Below are 17,267 nucleotides of genomic sequence, written 5' to 3'. Positions count from 1 at the left end.
TGGGCACACAGCTCTCCCTGGATTAAATTAGATTTGCAGGCAGCAGCCTGGGAATTTTGACATTAGATTGAATTTAATTACTCAATTAGCTGTACCTTTCTTATCTACACTCCCCCTTGTGAAGTGATTTTCCTTACTGGAAGTAAAGCAACCTCAACCAAAGCATTTAAAAATGATCATTCTCCAGATTTATTAGCCAGTATCAAAGATGTGACTTTATGAAGCACGAGTAAAGGGAGGGAATTGGTTTTTTATTGCTCAGTCGATGTTGTTACGGCTTCAGGAGTGGAGAAAGACTCCCCAAGGAAATATCACCATACTGTCTCTCCAAACATGCTTACAAGGTAATCGATAGGAGAGGCCTTTAAAGATAGACAGGGAAAATAAAGAAAATGATTAAATATAATTAAAGAAGCTAAGTGGATGCAACATAAAATGTCAAATGCAACCTGCTCAGGAAAGAAGTGTCACAACCTGAAATGTACTTTCATAGTAGCATGCACAGTCACCGTTATCCAAGGTGGGCTACATACATCCTTTCAACCCACAGAGCAGCTGTTCATCTTCTAAAAAAAATGCTAAAAACAAAATGAGCATAGGAATATCTGTTATGAATCTCAATTTACACCCTGGCACTTCAAAACAAATGTCCACCAGGCTGTATCCTACAGAGCAAATATCCCTCCATTTATGAGATATTACATCCATTCACCCGATCTGAACACACATCAGGTAAACAAATGAAAACATGCAGCTCCAAATGGCATCATGTCACAGAACAGTTCTTTTAACTTGACCATTTCAAGTCCTTTGTTCATGAGACCCATGCATCACCTCTGCCCCAATTCCATCCGATCCTTTTCTAAAGCTGCTCCTCTGAGAGGTCCTTATATATACTATAAATTATCAAAGAAAAAATGATCTTTAATATTAATTGTATTTCTTAAATTCTTTACAGAAGGATACAGAGGGGAAAAAGATGAAGAATCACGCTTTTTCCTTAATTTACAGGAAAGTGTCGTTTTACATTTACATACATGTATATGTATACGTCCACACACACAACAGCTCAACAGTGTTTTGCTTTTTTCCTTATATTGATTACTGAACTTCTGACTTTAGAAATGTCAAACAGAGGCAGATCTACTAGAAACCATTCCATTCACACTAGATGCAATTAGATAATAACTTTTTTATTTTTTGGTAAAACAAAAAGGAAAAAAAAAAAGATTAGGAGCCCCTAAAGTTGACATGTGTGTATATGTGAATTTAAAAGGATTTCATAAGCCTATGACTCATTAAATCCAGAACACAAGAGCCAAAGGAATGTGTTTTATTAAACAGCAAATTTATAAAATGCTTTCTAGATTAATGATTTACCTAAATTGCCATATGGATCCAATTTTCCGAGTCAGTTGAAGCAAATATTACAAAACAACAGGATTTCCAGTTTAAAAATATACAATAGTATTCTAATCAACACTAATCAGTGAAAAGAGTTAAGTCAACAATACTGTAAATCTACGAGGATCAAGTTAGAGTTATTGTCTTCAGCAATGCGAAAAACTACTTATTTCATTTTTCCTTAAATATACAAGTTAAACTATTCTCACCACTAAAAAACTGTAATTACATTGCTAAAAATCAAATTCCAAGTTAGAATATCCTGAGAAGAAAAGGTATGTCCAGAAAGATGTTTGTTTTGTTTGTCTGATTGATTGTTTATTTGTCTTGGGGTGAGTATAAATATCCAAGTCTAAGAAAGTCTCACTGAAAATATGATTAGAGCTGGTCATATGCCCTTTTTAGACCCAATAAAGATCATAGCTGTAGATTCCTTTCTCATTTATTTATTTGTATATAAATGAATAGTGAATATAACCTACTCTGTAAGTTATATTCACTTTAGGGTTATATTCATTTTAGGGTAAGTGGATAGCAAGATAAGCAATGAGTAAATACAAAGGAACAAAAAACAGAAAAAAAAAAAAAAAAAGAGTAACTGACAGTGAATGGAAAGTAAAGCAATTAACAATCAAATGAACTGGATGGATTTCCATCACAATTCCATTCGACAGCAGTGACTCAGTATCAACTCATCCTGGAGGGCTTGCCCCAGAACCTAAAGACTTCCAACAACCTCTGCAAAAGAATATAGGCAGAATAAAGAGAATCAGGGCTCCAGTGGTGTTGAGGGTCTCCAATTTTACAGCTGCTTCTCCGATCTTCCCCGGCAGTAAAATAACTTTATCTGAGGGTCCCAATCAGAGGTTCCACGGAAGAGGGAAACAGCCCTCCAAATTGTGGCTGAGCTTCATCAAGCGGCAAGTGCACGCTAACAAACAATATCATTTTGTCATGAACCTAACCATCACAAACATTGATCTAATCATGATTTGCTCTATGTTCTTACTGTAATGAAATTATCACGCAGCTGCTCCTCCGCCCCAGGCTTAGCGCCCTGTTGAGATGGTGAACTGGGAGCCTAGCCCTGGTAGAACTACAAAGGAGATTAAAGGGTGTACACTTACAGATCCCCTTTTTATCCTTAGTTGCAAACAAGGTAAAATATTGCCAAGAATTCCTGGTGATAATATGCTACCATGATTATATTCTTTTTTTTTTTTTTCTTGTAGCACTCAAGGGAGAGCCATGGTATAATGGAAAGTGTACTAAATTTAGAGTCAGAATGACTCCACCTAATCTTCACAGTAAAATCAAGGCAAGTCATTTCATCTGCCAAGGGCTCAGTGTTCTTACCTATAAAGTGGGGATAATGATAGTCACCCCTCTCAAAGTCCCAGCAATGTAAGTGAGATTAATTTCTGAAAGGCCTTATAGTTTACAAAGCACTTTCACAGACATAACCGTAGGGTAGACTCACAGAGGCTGGCAAACAGAAAGACAAATTCTCAAGTCTATATTGCAATAATTCCCCATATCCACTGCTGGTTTTCAAATCCACAGTTCTGTAACTGGAAGAAGATAAAAGATATATATTATAAATCATTTGGAGGGGAAAGAAAATGTAATTATCTTTCTCAGCCCTGTAGGAGCTTTTACAAGCAAATGCAAAGGCTATCCCAGCACAAAAGTCAACTAAAGAATTAAGAAGGTTCAGGAGATTTTGGAGGGCTGTGTGGACTCCTCTCTACTCTGATAGGTGGTCTATAAATTAGATGTTAATTGTTTTATGCACTGAAGTTATTCTAGACACTAGGTAGCCTGCCAATTTGTCAGCAGATGACTACTTAATGAGCAGCTAATTTGTCCTTTGAACAGCCAGGTGAAGTAAGTTTAAAGTTTTCTTAAAAGATGTGTTTCACTTTTGATTGCTTAGGCTACTACCACTCGTTCTTTTCTAAGGCTTCTTCTCTGTCACTGCAATTCTTGGAAACACCCAAGCAAAGCAAAGATTAGGAACAATTTTGATGGCAACTAAAATGACAAGGAGGGAGGACAGTGGAGAGGGACGTGGGCTCCAGCAGCCATGGGAATATCAGGCTTGGCTCTGCCACTCTCCAGCTGGGGGCCCACGGGCAGGGTGTCGGCTGCTAAGCATCCGTGTCGGCAACCGTAAAATGGAATAATCGGTGCCTTCCTCACTGCTTGTTGTGAGGACGATGTGAATGAGTGTGTATAAAGTACGGAGAGAAACAAGTGGCACCTCGTCAGTGCTCAAGAGCTATTAGCTACTATTATTAAAATGGCCGAAAATAAAATACATTTGCCACAACCCAACTCACTATTATGGGTTGAACTGCATCCCCCCAAAAGATATGTGTAACTCCTACCTTCCTGTACCTTGAATGTAACCTTATATGGAAATTCAGTCTTTGCAGACGTAATCAAGATGAGGTCATACTGGATTAGAGTGGGTCCTAATTCAATAGGACCGGTAGCCTTTTAAGAAGAGAGATATTTGGACAAAGAGATGGACAGATAAAGAGAGGAGAAGGCCATGAGAAGATGGAGGCTGAGGTTGGAGAGATGCATCTGTAAGCCAAGGAACACCAAGGATCACCTACACCCACCAGAAGCCAGGAGAGAAGCATGCAAGAGACTCTTCTTGAAACTCCAGAGGGAGCACGGCCCTGCTGACACTGATTTCAGATTTCTAATATCCAGAAATGTGAGAGAATAAATTTCTGTTGTTTTAAGCCACCCAGTGTGTCGATCTGTTAGGAAACTAATAGGCTCACCAAATACCCAGCAATTATCATTTTTATTCCACGAGTTAAGATATTTTAATAAAAGGGAGTCAGTTAATTAGAACATTGATTCGATTCGTAACATTAGAGGGCAATCAACGCTCTAATTGCCATTCTTCCTAAACTTGTTGTTCTCTTCCCCTCTCTGCTTGTACTTACGTTCTTTCTTCCTCCCCACCCTCAGTCTTACACCTGATCTTCCTCTTCCAGGAGTCTGAGATATCACTGACATTTGTAAAATGTTAGCCTTGGACTTGGTGTTGGACTTAACCCGGACGCTTCCACGATTTAAGTACCTAGTTGGGCCAAAAAGTTCAAGTGCACGTATAAGTATTTTCCTGACTTCACCACCCTGCCAAAAAGTGGCTTTCTTGCAACAAGGTCAACCAACAAATATAAGAGAAATGCCTGAAATGTTTCTCTAGAAATATTGGTTCTCTTTCCACAGCTACATCTGCTTGGAAAATGCAGCAAAGGAATTTACCACAGAAAGGGTAGCAAACAAAAAATGTTTTAATAACATTTCTACACATTGCCCAAGGCTTCTAGAGTTACAATTATGAGTTCACGCAGTGTTAACAACTGTTTTTCATTTTGTTACCGGTTTAAGAATTTAAATGGGAGTTGGTAGAATGAGCACATCTAATCCACAACTTAGGGAGATTTACAGCTCCAGAAACAGTCTGTACTTCTTCGACCACAGAATGGGGGAAATTTTGAGTATGTGTTCAGATTTCAATACTGAGGAACAATTCAGAATTGGTCAATGGTGATTTATATCAGAAGTTTTTAAAGTTGCGTGGCTTTGAGACATCAACTAGCACACTTTTGAGCATACCTGTTCTCAGCCTTCCATTCACCTTCATTGCAATGTGCAGGTGTAAGGATACCCAGGTTGGTCAGGAATTTCTTTTTTTTATATATATACAATGACTGTGCTGGTTTGTATATATTATGTCCCCCAGAAAAAGCCATATTCTTTAATGCAATCTTGTGGGGGCAGATTGATTAATCTTTCTGATTAGGGTGTGACCTCTTGATTGAATGTTTCCATGGAGATCTGACCATACCCATTCAGAGTAGGTCTCGATTAGTTTACTGAAGTCCTTTAAAAAAAACCACACAGGCCCAGATGCTGGCTGACACATCTGGCTAGCCTTGAAATGTTAGCCAAGAGTTTGCTTCGGAGAAGCTAAGAGAGGACCCTGATGCACAAGAGCTGAAAAAGCTAAGAGAGACCCAGAGACATTTTGGAGAAAGCCACTTTGAAATGCAACCTGAGAGCAAAGGAACAGCAGACACCAGCCACATGCCTTCCCAGGTGACAGAGGTGTTCCGGATGCCATTGGCCGTTCTTCAGTGAAGGTATCGTCTTCTTGATGCCTTAGTTTGGACACTTTTATGGCCTCAGAACTGTAAATTTGTAACCAAATAAACCCCCTTTATAAAAGCCAATCCATTTCTGGTATTTTGCATAATGGCAGCATTAGAAAACCAGAACAAGGATGTTATAAGAGAAATATGTATGGGATATATGGATGCTCAATGCAGAAATGGTTAAGCCTATCATGGAAAGATGGAGTCTGGACTATGTTTCAGATGAACTAGTAAAATACAGCCTCTTAGTTAGCCATAACTAGTAAACAATTCCAAATCCAATGTTGTCCTCCTATCTATTCTTTACTCTGCTGTCCTACACTTGGTTTGCACTAAAACCTAGACTTTGTAGGTGTTTTTTGTCCTACACTTATTTGCAATAAAATGTTGTATTAAAAATAATATTTTAAAGCAAAATAAATAAGATCAGAGATGGTGGGATGGGAGGAATGTGAGGGAGAGAGATCACTGGAATAGAATAAGACAGACGAGGCAGGAGAAAAGTTAGAGGCCCTGGTAATAACCCAGAAGAGAATGATTAATGATTAGCCACTGCCATGATGAGCCATGGGTAAGACAGAGATAGGCCAAGTCAACATACTTTAGGGACAAATGGACCCAGATACCTAGGGAGAGGTATTTAAGTTAAAAAGGAAGGACAAGAATGACTTCCAGGTCTCTGTTTTGGTAACTAGATAGATGTCAAGTCACCAACAGAAGGAAAACTGTAGGAGGAGTCACAAATGTTGGGGAGGAGGGAGGGAGGAAAAAAGAACAAGAGAGAGGGAGGGAGGGAGGAGGGAAGGAGAGTAGACAGAGAAAGAGAAGATAATGAGAGTTCCAATTTAGACATATTAAGTTCCCTGTGGATGGAGGGAGGAAGGGGAGTGGATTGTAAGTCCAGATTTAGACATTTCTGAGTTCCTTGCATGTCATCAAAGTTGGATATGAAAGTCTAGGATTCAAAAAAGAGATCTAGGCTTGAGGAATAGATTTAAAAACCATTAAATAAATGATAGCTAAAGCCATGAGTATGGATTGTATCATGCAAGTTGACTCTACAGCCTCAGAAAGTCAACTGGTCAAAAGAAGAATCTGGGGGAACTCTCCAGAGGCTGGAAGAGCCCATGAAGAACTCACTGAGAAGGATGGTTCGTGAGAGTCAGGAGAAAATGAAGGATAGAGCAGTGTGCTGGTTTGTATATATTATGTCCTCCAGAAAAAGCCACATTCTTTAACGCATTCTTGTGGGGGCAGATGTATTAGTGTGGATTGGGTTGGAACCTATTGGTTCAGTGTCCACGGAGATATGACCCACCCAACTGTAGGTGATAACTGATGGATAATTTCCATGGAGGCGTGGCCTCGCCCATTCAGCGTGGGCCTTTTTTTAGTTTACTAGAGCACTATATAAGCTCAGACAGAAGGAGCTCATAGCTAGCTGGAGCTGAGACACATTCTGAAGAAGCCCATTGGAAACTGATGCAGACATTTTGGAGAATGCCATTTTGAAATGCAACCTGGAAGCAAGCAGATGCCAGCCACGTGCCTTCCCAGCTAAAAGAGGTATTCCAGATACCAATGGCCTTTCTCCAGTAAAGGTACCCTTTGTTGATGGACACTTTATGGCCTTTAGACTGCAACCATGTAACCAAATAAACCCCCTTTATAAAAGCCAGTCCATTTCTGGTGTTTTGCATTCTGGCAGCATCAGCAAACTAGAACAAGCAGTATCATTCACCAATGGAAAAGCCAGAGAGAGACTTCAAGATGAAGAAATGTCTGTGGTAGACTCTCAATAAATAAATAATGTTTAGTGGAAGAGAGTCAACGTATTAATCCAGTAAAGAACTTGAGTAAAATGAAAACTGAAAAGTATTCATTGATTTGACATTCAAGTAATCATGATCACCTCAGCAAAACAAAGTTATCTTTCTCTAGGAAAGAGGTCAAAGGTTTCATTCAAATAGTTACCAAGTAATTGTAAACATTAATGTGTTGTTAACAATGAATGTTAAGTCCTCAACAAATGGAGTTGCCCTCAATGAAATGCCCTGGGGCTCAATGTCCTGAGGCTAAAGTTTCCACAAATGATTTTTTTCTTTAGTAGGCAACCTTGTCTAATGCCTAGGCAAAGAATCAACTGATTGCCAAGATAAGTAGCAGAGACAAAGATCTGAAAACCCAGGTTCATGGCATCCATGCAGATTCCATTTCAGATACAGGGACTTTGTTGCTATTACATCACTATCTACAGAGTGAGCAGTCTCCGATCGTAACCTGTTTTAACACAGGTGGGGCACAACACATGAAAGGAATGGATGTTTGAAGAGGACTTCTAGGCCAATGTTCGTCCAAGAACAAGAATGAAGCATTCTCAAACACCAAGAATGTCTTTAGAGTAGATTTGAGGCACTGCAAAAGTTCAGAAGTACCTCTTATTTATTTTCAGCCCATGTTCCAGGATGGCCACGTACAGTCAATAAGAGTTTCAGCACTTATATGACCAGGCAACCTAACACCTTCATGGTAAATGAACCATATGATACTCCAAAGAAGGGGTTTCATAAGACCTCATTATTCCTGGCAAAAAAAAAAAAAAAGGCAGCCCATTTTTATCTCTTTTGAATTTAAGATATGCAGTCACCACTTTACTCTGTATCTTCATTACTAGATTATTCATCTACATATGCTTCTTATGGTTAACAAACTGGAAAAGAGAAGAAACTTCTACCAAACAGTTCTACTGAAACAACACATCTGTGGTTTTAAGAGCTATTATCCCTCTGAGCATGCCTTCCCTCCTGATTTTCTGTTATCTTTCCTGGGACACTGAACTAAAAGAAATTAGAACAGGTATGCCCATTTTGAAGTAAGTGCTCAAAAAATACATAATATATAATCAGAAGTCTTGCTACACTAAAATGCATGCTCCTTAGGCATTCTAACCAAATGATTAAAATACCAACACAATTGTCTAATAAAGTCTGATGGTGATAACGATGTTTTTGATGCTTTTATGATGATGATGATGATGAAGGAGGAGGAGGAGGAGACAGCAGCAGCAGCAGAGGAGAAGGAAATGACAGAAATGAGCATGGCACTAAGAATACCTTGAAGCCAGTTCTAGAGAAATTCTAAACAATGAGAAGGAACAATAACAAAAAGAATAGGAAAGCAAAGAACATCAACCCCACTATTTGAGATGGCCGCAAACCACTGTCCTGAATAGTCACAGTTCATAGAGTATACATTTAACCAACAACTAGGGTTTGGCCTGCAAGTACAGAATGTGGGCTGTGTATTTATGAGAATATAGAACTTGAAGAAAATCCTCTTGAGAAAGTACTGAGACACATTTTCCTTAACTTCTATGAACACACAATCTACTCAAGCTATTTTCTCTGTTTTTTAAACTAGCTACTCATTCTTCTATTGATTTTATTAAGGTATGCATTTCCTCAGGCTCAACCTTCAACTCGCCACTCTTTTTCTCTACAGTTTTCCTAGCAGACCTCAGGATGTTCCCAATTCCAGCTCTTTTCTCTGTACAGAGGCATCTGAACACTTACACAGCTTTGATTTTTCTTTATGGTCAGATTCACATCTCCAACTAGTATCTAAGTATTTTTTCATTTAAAGGTCTCTCTGTTTTATCAAAATATTTCAAAAGACAAAAGTCTCATCTTGCCCAACAAACCTGCTTCCCCTCCAGCTTCCTATCTTCTTGATGCCTTGTCCCTCTTCAGTGCTGACTCCATCTGGCTGCTCTGATCACAGTCAAACTCTTCCAAGAGTTGTCTGTACCTGCTGTCATCAATTCCACACTTACCATTCTTTCCTCAACCCACTTCAGATTAGTCTCTTGCTAACACCACACCACTGAAGTGGCCTATGACTTGCTAGGATCAACAATTTTCATTTTCCTTGATCTCTCATCATTCTTTCCTTCTTGCAAGACTGACTTCTTGGATCTAAAATTCCACACTCTCCAATGTCTCTGTCCACCATTATAACCTTTTTCAGCTTCTTTTGTTGAGTTTTCCTCTCTAAGATCATTACCTGGTGAGAGCCCCACGGCCCTGACTTGGCCCTTTCCACCATTCCAACTACACTCTATGAACCCCATTACTTTACATATCATATATATGCTGTGGATGCTCAAAAGTTTACCTCTAAAACTAGGTTTCCTTTGATCACCAGATGGTCAGGAATTTGTGTCCCTTAGCTGAAATGTATCAAGGTCCTCACTTTCCATGAACTAAACCATGAAAAACAAAACATGGAGATTTTCAAGAACAACTAGGGAGAACCTCTAAACAAAATATTTAGATTCTCCCACACACCTAAGCTATTCCTTCTCCAAGTAACCTGGTTTTTACAAAGATGCACATCTTTTCAACATTTCAGGAATTGCAAACATTGTCCAGAGCTGTCAGTATTTAGAGTACATAGTTCAGTTCTTATTCGCAGTTCCACTTATCACTGACATTCGCTCTCAGCACACTGGGGAAGTGGGCTCCTCCTGTGAATTAGCACTATTTGTCCTGAAATCAACTGTCTCCTTGCTAGCTATCAATTAGATGGTGAGCATCCTAAGAGTAGAAGTCTTTTTCAATCTGGAGATTAATGCAGTGAGTAGAAGGAGGAAGAGGACTGAACTTCCGCAACCAGTACATTCTGAGGAAGTTCAGCTGATAATGACTTTATTTCCCCGTGGAAATACACAGACACTGTGCCATACAAAAGCATTTCCAAACCTCTTGAGGAAGATGCTGTCTCTAAATTTGTAGGCTTCTGATCAACTATGGTTCACCAAAAATACCAATTCAAAGCATGATACAAAGTTAAAACATTGATTGAAGATATGCAACATAAGCAAAATTAAAGACCTTTGTTCAAGTTTAGTAGATCTGCCTGTTTTAGGGTACTAAAACAGTAACAACTCTAGGCATAGCCAAGATCAACAACTGCACTGAAAGGACAAGTCATTCATCAAACCCAATTTTGGGGGCAGGAAGTAATGCCCCATAAAAGGCATGGAAATAAATGAAATCAGTAGATTTGCCAATTAACATCTAAATATATTTAGAAAGATATAAACACATACACATAACACACACAGAATTCACCCATGGTGGGTACATTTTAACAACTAAAATGAAAGAGATGTATTAAGGGAAAAATAAAGTAGCAATATGAGTTAGGAAAAAACAACAACCCTTAAGCAAACATAATCACACACAATGTCTGTGTTAGGGAACTTGGCTTAGGGTCATGCAGTTGATCCCCTCATTCAATGCAAAACTGTCTAGTACAACATCCTTTACTGTGGTCACTTGCTTCCCATGTTGGAAGACTTACCATTTCATTTGGACAGCTCTAATCATTAGACAGGACTTCCTCAGATGGAGCTAAATCTACCTCTTGTAATTTACATACATTGGTCTCTGTTCAGCACTCTGAAATTGAATTTTCATCATGACATTTCTTTACATATGATTGTTCCTATGATTTACTGCCTTCTTCATTCATTCAGAAAAATGTAAGCTCTGTAGATTTTATCCCAGATGCAGTCACATATTTTAATACACCCCTAAGGCCATCATAAAATGCATGAAGGCTCCACCAAACAGCCAAGCAAAGGTATCTGGGTAGCTTCCAGAGACACCAACAGATATGGTCCAAGGGCAAAGGTGATCACTAATTACTCAAAATCAACCCAGAATTCATTCTGTTTCCAAGGGCAGAGGGAGTTAAGGCAAGATATATATGAGAAGTGGAATGAACATTTGCCTCTCTCTTTTTAAACATGAAAAAAAATATATTCCCCAAATCTCTGAAAATACCTTCTTATTGTCAGACCAAAGATGGTATTATTAGTTGCAATAAGGCTCTCATTTGACCCAAACAGTGGGATCAGTATTGTTTACCTTCTGATTTTCATCAGTATGAAATTCTTTTCTGGAGGCAAAAGATGAAGACCTATTTTTATCTCGGAATTACCATGATCTTGGGGGGTAACTTCAGGCCAATATTCACATATCCAGTTAGGTAACATTTGGAGTCACAGCAGTTACAGAATGCTACATTTGATGAGCGTGCCTGGGTCCTCCTCTGCTCTTCTCCCAAAGAGCAGTTTCACAAATTATCTGATATAATATAATTGGGTAAAACATATGAGCAAGGAATCTAGACAAAAAAAAAAAAAAAATTATGCCCAGTGGCTAGACTGACCATGTTCCAATGTAGCTATTCACAGAAGGGTGATAGTCATGCATTGCATAAACTAATGATCTATGCCCTCAAGTATCAAGACACTTCATATTGGTCTAACAGTGTTTAAAAGTAACAGCCAACAGGCCACCCAGACTCTCCAAGCACTGTCCTTCTCCTCCTTTAAGCCTTGGTCAAATGCCAACTTTTCGACAAGCCCCAATAACTACTCTAATTAAAATTGTAACACCCTCCTTCCACACTCCCAATCCCCCTTAGCCTACCAGTTTTCTTTTTTCAGAGACCTTAGCCCCTTTTCTAACGTATCTCCTGCTTTGCAGATGTATTATATGTGTGTGTGTTTGTGCATTTGTTGTCCCATTTCTCCTCCCTCCCCCCCACACACACAAACACAACACACAAATATAAGTTTGACAAAGACAAGTATCTTTATCTGTTTCTGATGTACACCCCCTCCCCCTCCCAAAAAAAAAAAAAAAAAAAATCCAGAACAGTTGCTGGTGGCACGTAGAAAGAAACAGGAAGTCAACAAGTATGTGTTCAGTGAATGAATAAATGACCCTGGGATTAGAAAAACTCCAGTCCTGGGTCCCAGCTTGGACTAGACTAGCTGTGTGACCTTGGGAGAAATAATCACCCTCTCTATTCCTGCTCTGGTAAAATGGGGAATGTCATGAGCCTCAAGTAAGTCTGTATATGTCAAGTACTGAGAATCATACCTGGACATAGTAAGCTTTCAATAAACGGTAGCTGCCATTGCTATTATTATTTCAAGATACGTTTTCTGAGGTGGTGATGGATTTGTGATGATTTACACTCTCAGGCAACTGGCTCTTCTCATACCTGACAGTGCAAATCTAAGATGGTGAAAGGGACCCAAGACCCCTGCAGAAAGCAGCAGGGCTAGCTCAGGGCCAACCCCATCTAAGGCCTCCTCAGCTCCAATTAAACAACATATTGCACTTTGCAAAGGAGCTGTTAACAGTGTTAAGTGCTACCGCCTCTGACCTGCTGAAGTAGAATAAACATAACAGTGAAACCACTGAGTAAGTGATGGTGAGGCTCAGAAACCTTAAAAGGCAGGGAAAGCAGCTCCTCTCTTCCTACTTGAACAGAGATTTGTTTATTTGGCTTAACTGGAGTCAAAGCTAATGGTTCCAATGGCTTTGAACCACCCTCAACTCATTCTCCAGATTTCTATACACGGGCTGTAATTTACACTAAATGAAAAAGTTATAAAGAGAAAGCACAACCCTACATAAAAGAATTTACCAGAACATACTAATCATTTAGACATTTACTTATGTTTCCAGAAAGCTAAAGATCAGGAATGGGATAGTAACATTTTTACTGAAGCAAGATCCAAGTCTGTCTAAAGGCAGGAGGGGGCAAGGTTGCAAATGAAATCATCAAACCAAGTATTGACTAACGATTTAGAACAAGAAAACACTTTGGTAATACCTATTATTTATGTACATATACCCTTTATCTAGGGGGGAAAGTAGGGAGTTCAGGACCAATTGAGTTAGGAGGGAAGATGGTAATGAATGAGGAAAACAGAGGCAAAATGTAGAAGGGGATGACAAAAAAAAATTTTAACTTCCCTATTTACTATACTAGAGAAGCCTAATCTCCATTAAGCGTTTGTTTAATGCATTGTAAGTGGAAAATAAAATGAAGGACTTCGTGCTCAAGGAATAACTAATGACAAATAACAATAAGGAATTTCTCTTCTCACTTTAGAGAAGAAAGATGAGTTCAAGGGACTTGAGCAAAGTCACAGTAGCTAAGTCAAAGTTGGAAACAAACATCCAGACTCCCAGTTCAGTGCTCTGTCCTCTAAATCAGAACTTCCCAAAAATTAACGTGCATGTGAATCACCTGGGAAGCATGTTAAATAATTCACTAGATCCAGGAGGAAGCCAAGTTCTGCTTTTCTGAGAAGGTCCCAGGTGGGGGCTGATGCTGCTGGTCCCTGGACCACCTGGACTTGGAGGACTCTCCCTCACTACACCTGCAAAGGTGAACTTCATGTTTCATTTTTTTTAAATAGAAAAGGTGTTTTCCAGGAGCCAATGAAATAATGAAGGAAGTTTAAAAATTCTACTAATTCAACAATATTTGCGGTATTTTAAGTGACATTTACATGGTGTTGTCAACTGCAATTAGTGAGCAAAATATACTTAAACACTGACATTTAAAGTATACAAAACACCAATTATAAATTGAGCTGTGACTGCATTCTATTGATATGAAATAAGTTCTCCCTTATGTTTGAAATTTGACGTATCTAAGTCACGCTAAATCTATAAAAATGTCTTAATTCTCCATCTCCTTTGATATAGAGATACCATGTCTTATGGATGCTTTCACTGTCTCTGAAATTTGACATTTCAGATGAGAAAGATAGCACTGACACAACAAATCCCAAAAGGCACATTTGCACAGATTTTACAGTCCAATAACACAATGTAACCAAGTTGACCATACCAAATTACATATTTTATATCCCTATTTAGGAGGGCCCACAGTGCAACTGAGTGGGGAGTGGAGGGGGGGAGAAAAGAATAAAAAGTTCATGATATTTCTATGCCTCTATTTTTTTCTTGCCTATCACAAAGGAATCTGGGAACATTTGAAGAGAGTTGATGAAAACTGAAAACAATGTGTCCCTGCAGCCAAAACTCACAGTTAACTCCCAAAGCTTCCCATTGGCCGCCTCAAATCAGCTGAGTACAAGAGGTTTTTCCTATAAAAAGTCCACAGTGCATCTAAATCTGATCCCAGTAAAATTTCACTTCAGCTGGAGTGAAAATGCAGAGGTAGCATTTACGGATAACAGCTGGAGAACATTAGTTCCCTGTCTCTCCTTTACTCTCCCAAGGGTTGAAAATTCTGCTGTTCAGACAGGAAGTCGTCATATACCACACACTGTACAATTGGAGAATGCTGGGATAGAAGAACGAGCTGATGCATTAGGAGTGTGGAGGAGTTATATTCAAGAACCCACAGCAGTGCCTCACTCCAAAGACCTCTTGGGCTGTCCCTTTGACCCACAGCCAGTGTTCAAGAAGCATCCTGCACACATACTGGAACTGGCAAGCACACACTTCAGTCACTGAAAGCTCTCTTAATAACTAGGAGTAAGAGAGCTTCATCCTTCTTTTTCAACAATTTTTTAAATTCAGCTTTAAGAAGTATGGGGGCATATCCAAGATTCTCCAACAATCTTTATGGCATACTCTCACATTTACTATCTAAAAAGGCAAACTTGGATTTACCTTTAAATGAAATTGCAAAAAAAAAAAGGAAAAAAAAAATCTGACATAACTGCTCCAGGATAAATAAGGAAATTGATCCTCTCCAAGTACCCAGCTTGTGTAACTTCCATACATGTAAGGAATTCAAAACATAACGATCTGAAAAAGAATGATTTAAACAAAAGGTTCTTGAGGATATAGTTTGGTAGGGTCGCTTTCTGCTCTAAATTTCACCTGGCTGGTGAAAATTAGACACAGACACAAAGCCAGGGAGACACCCAAATTCTGTGGCCATAGCTCAAAGTTTTGAACAGGGAGATAGGACTTTCCCTGACACCAAAGCCTGAAGAGCTATTCTGCATTCCTGCCAGTTTGCAGGCGCTAACCCCCCACCCCTTGTCTGTAACCGCCCATCCCCTGGGGGCGGGCAGGAAAAGCGACCCTGCTTCTTCCACTCCCCTGCAGCCAAGTTCACCAGAGACAAACTTTCCCGTCTTCTGAACTGCAGAAATGCCTTTGCCCTATGAAAATCTGGGTATGCTGCTAATCAATAGGGTTATAACACTATGGTTTTATGCAAAGAGTGGAAGGCGGGACGAAGGGGAAGCCAGCCCACACATTCATCTTTCTTAGTAGGTGGAGTTTAAAGTTTCCCCCCAACTTCCAAGTTCCCACTTGACAGGCAATATTTCTGTGCAATTTCCAGCCCCACGAAACAGATGGTCCTTTGCCGGTCGTGGGCCCGGAGAGAGCCAAGACAAAGGGTCCCGCCAGCCACTCCTCGCCTCGCGGGGCCAGTAGGTGGTCAGTTTCACGAAGCTGTCAGCCTAGGGCCAGTTAGCAGAGAACGGAAACTGAACGTCTCCTTCCAGAAGTTTTTCCTGCTACGAGAGAGTCCAGAGGACTGGAGCACAAAGGCCTGGGCAAGTTTTCACAGCGTTATTTTTCAAAACCATCTTCCACCATCTGCCAAACCATCATCCTAAACCCAGATGCCCGGGAAAATTGAGGCGCAAGGAATGCGTGGAGAAACAGAGATGCAACTTGAGTAGTCCCAAAGACAACCTAGGACGTTGTTTAAAGAGCCCCCCCCACCCCCACGGTGGGAAGGCAGCCTCGGGGTTCCTGACCCTCTCACTGATCACTCAGTACCGATGGAGAAGGTGATGGCCCGAACGGGGTGCCAAGGGGGGTGCGCCACGGCACCGCGCGAGAACCTTCCTTCCCGGACCGGAGGGCGAGAGATGGGGGAGGGGGCGCGCGATCCGGGCGTCCGAGGACGGGCGGCCCACTCACCCTCGCTGCCGTACTGTTTGCCATTGTTCGCGCCCATCCTGCCGCCGTCATGCCCGCCGTCTCCCGGGACACTCCATAGCTGGGGCGCACCGCCTGCGCGCTCCGGAGAGGAAAGCCCGTCCGACGGGACCGTTAGCTGCACATACCCCACGCTCCGCAGCCGATCTCCCGCCGGGGGCGGCCCCGGCACTCCGGTGGGAGGGGGTGCTCAGTCCCCTTGCTTGCACCCCCGGATTCCGCGGGGCGGGGTCGGGGACAGCCACAGCACTTAGAATCCGCGCTCGGGGCGGGCGGGCACAGCGCCGCGGAGAGCCCGCGCCCCGGGGCCGCCCAGAGGCTCGCCGCGCCGCCGCCGCCGGGTCCCCATCCGCCCGCCGCGATCCCCCCAACCTCCCTGCGGTGGCTGTCGGGGCGGCCGGGGCTCCCCGGGCTCGGCCGCCTTCTCCGGGCGCCCCTGCGCTCCCACTGCTTCCCCGGGGAGGGCGCGGCGGCCACTTGTTGCGGACGCCCAGAGCGAGCGGAGACTCACGGCCCGGCGCTGCTCGCCCGCGGGCCGGACTTTTGTTAGCGCCAGGCGCCTCCTCCCGCCGCCCAGCGTCAATCACAGCTGGAGCCCCGGGGAGGCAGGCCGGCCCGGAGATGCGCGGCCTTTTAAAGGGGCAGCGCGCCTTTTCGGGGCGCCGGCTCCCGCTCCAGCCTCGGCGCGGGGTCTGCGGGGCCGCTGGCCGGCCGGTGGGAGGGAAGGCAAGAGTTGCTGCTTCTGTTTTTACCATTGTTCTTTTACCAGCTTGCTCCTCAGTTTGCAAAATGAGTCTCCAGGCGTCTGTAATCTCTTGGGTTTGCCTGCAAATATGGCATAGTTTAAATGTGCAGGCATTTAAAATAG

At 41.6% G+C, this 17,267-nt stretch overlaps 1 protein-coding gene across 2 annotated transcripts in view; it reads right to left on the bottom strand.

Moving 5' to 3' along the window:
* Positions 1 to 16,903, bottom strand: part of FBXL7 (F-box and leucine rich repeat protein 7) — a 444,772-nt gene extending 427,869 nt beyond the window's left edge. The window contains exon 1 of one of the 2 annotated variants that reach the window (XM_037798900.1): positions 16,382 to 16,903. In XM_037798900.1, the coding sequence (XP_037654828.1) occupies positions 16,382 to 16,418 (37 nt within the window). In that variant the 5' untranslated portion in view covers positions 16,419 to 16,903. The remainder of the gene's footprint in view (positions 1 to 16,381) is intronic. The other variant, XM_037798899.1, reaches the window with a different exon arrangement.
* Between the last annotated feature and the right edge of the window lie 364 nt (positions 16,904 to 17,267).

Source organism: Choloepus didactylus, chromosome 11 (assembly GCF_015220235.1).
Source record: "Choloepus didactylus isolate mChoDid1 chromosome 11, mChoDid1.pri, whole genome shotgun sequence".
Taxonomy (NCBI): domain Eukaryota; kingdom Metazoa; phylum Chordata; class Mammalia; order Pilosa; family Megalonychidae; genus Choloepus; species Choloepus didactylus.
Note: the sequence above shows the minus strand (reverse complement) of the source record. Positions and strands in the feature narration are given on the sequence as shown.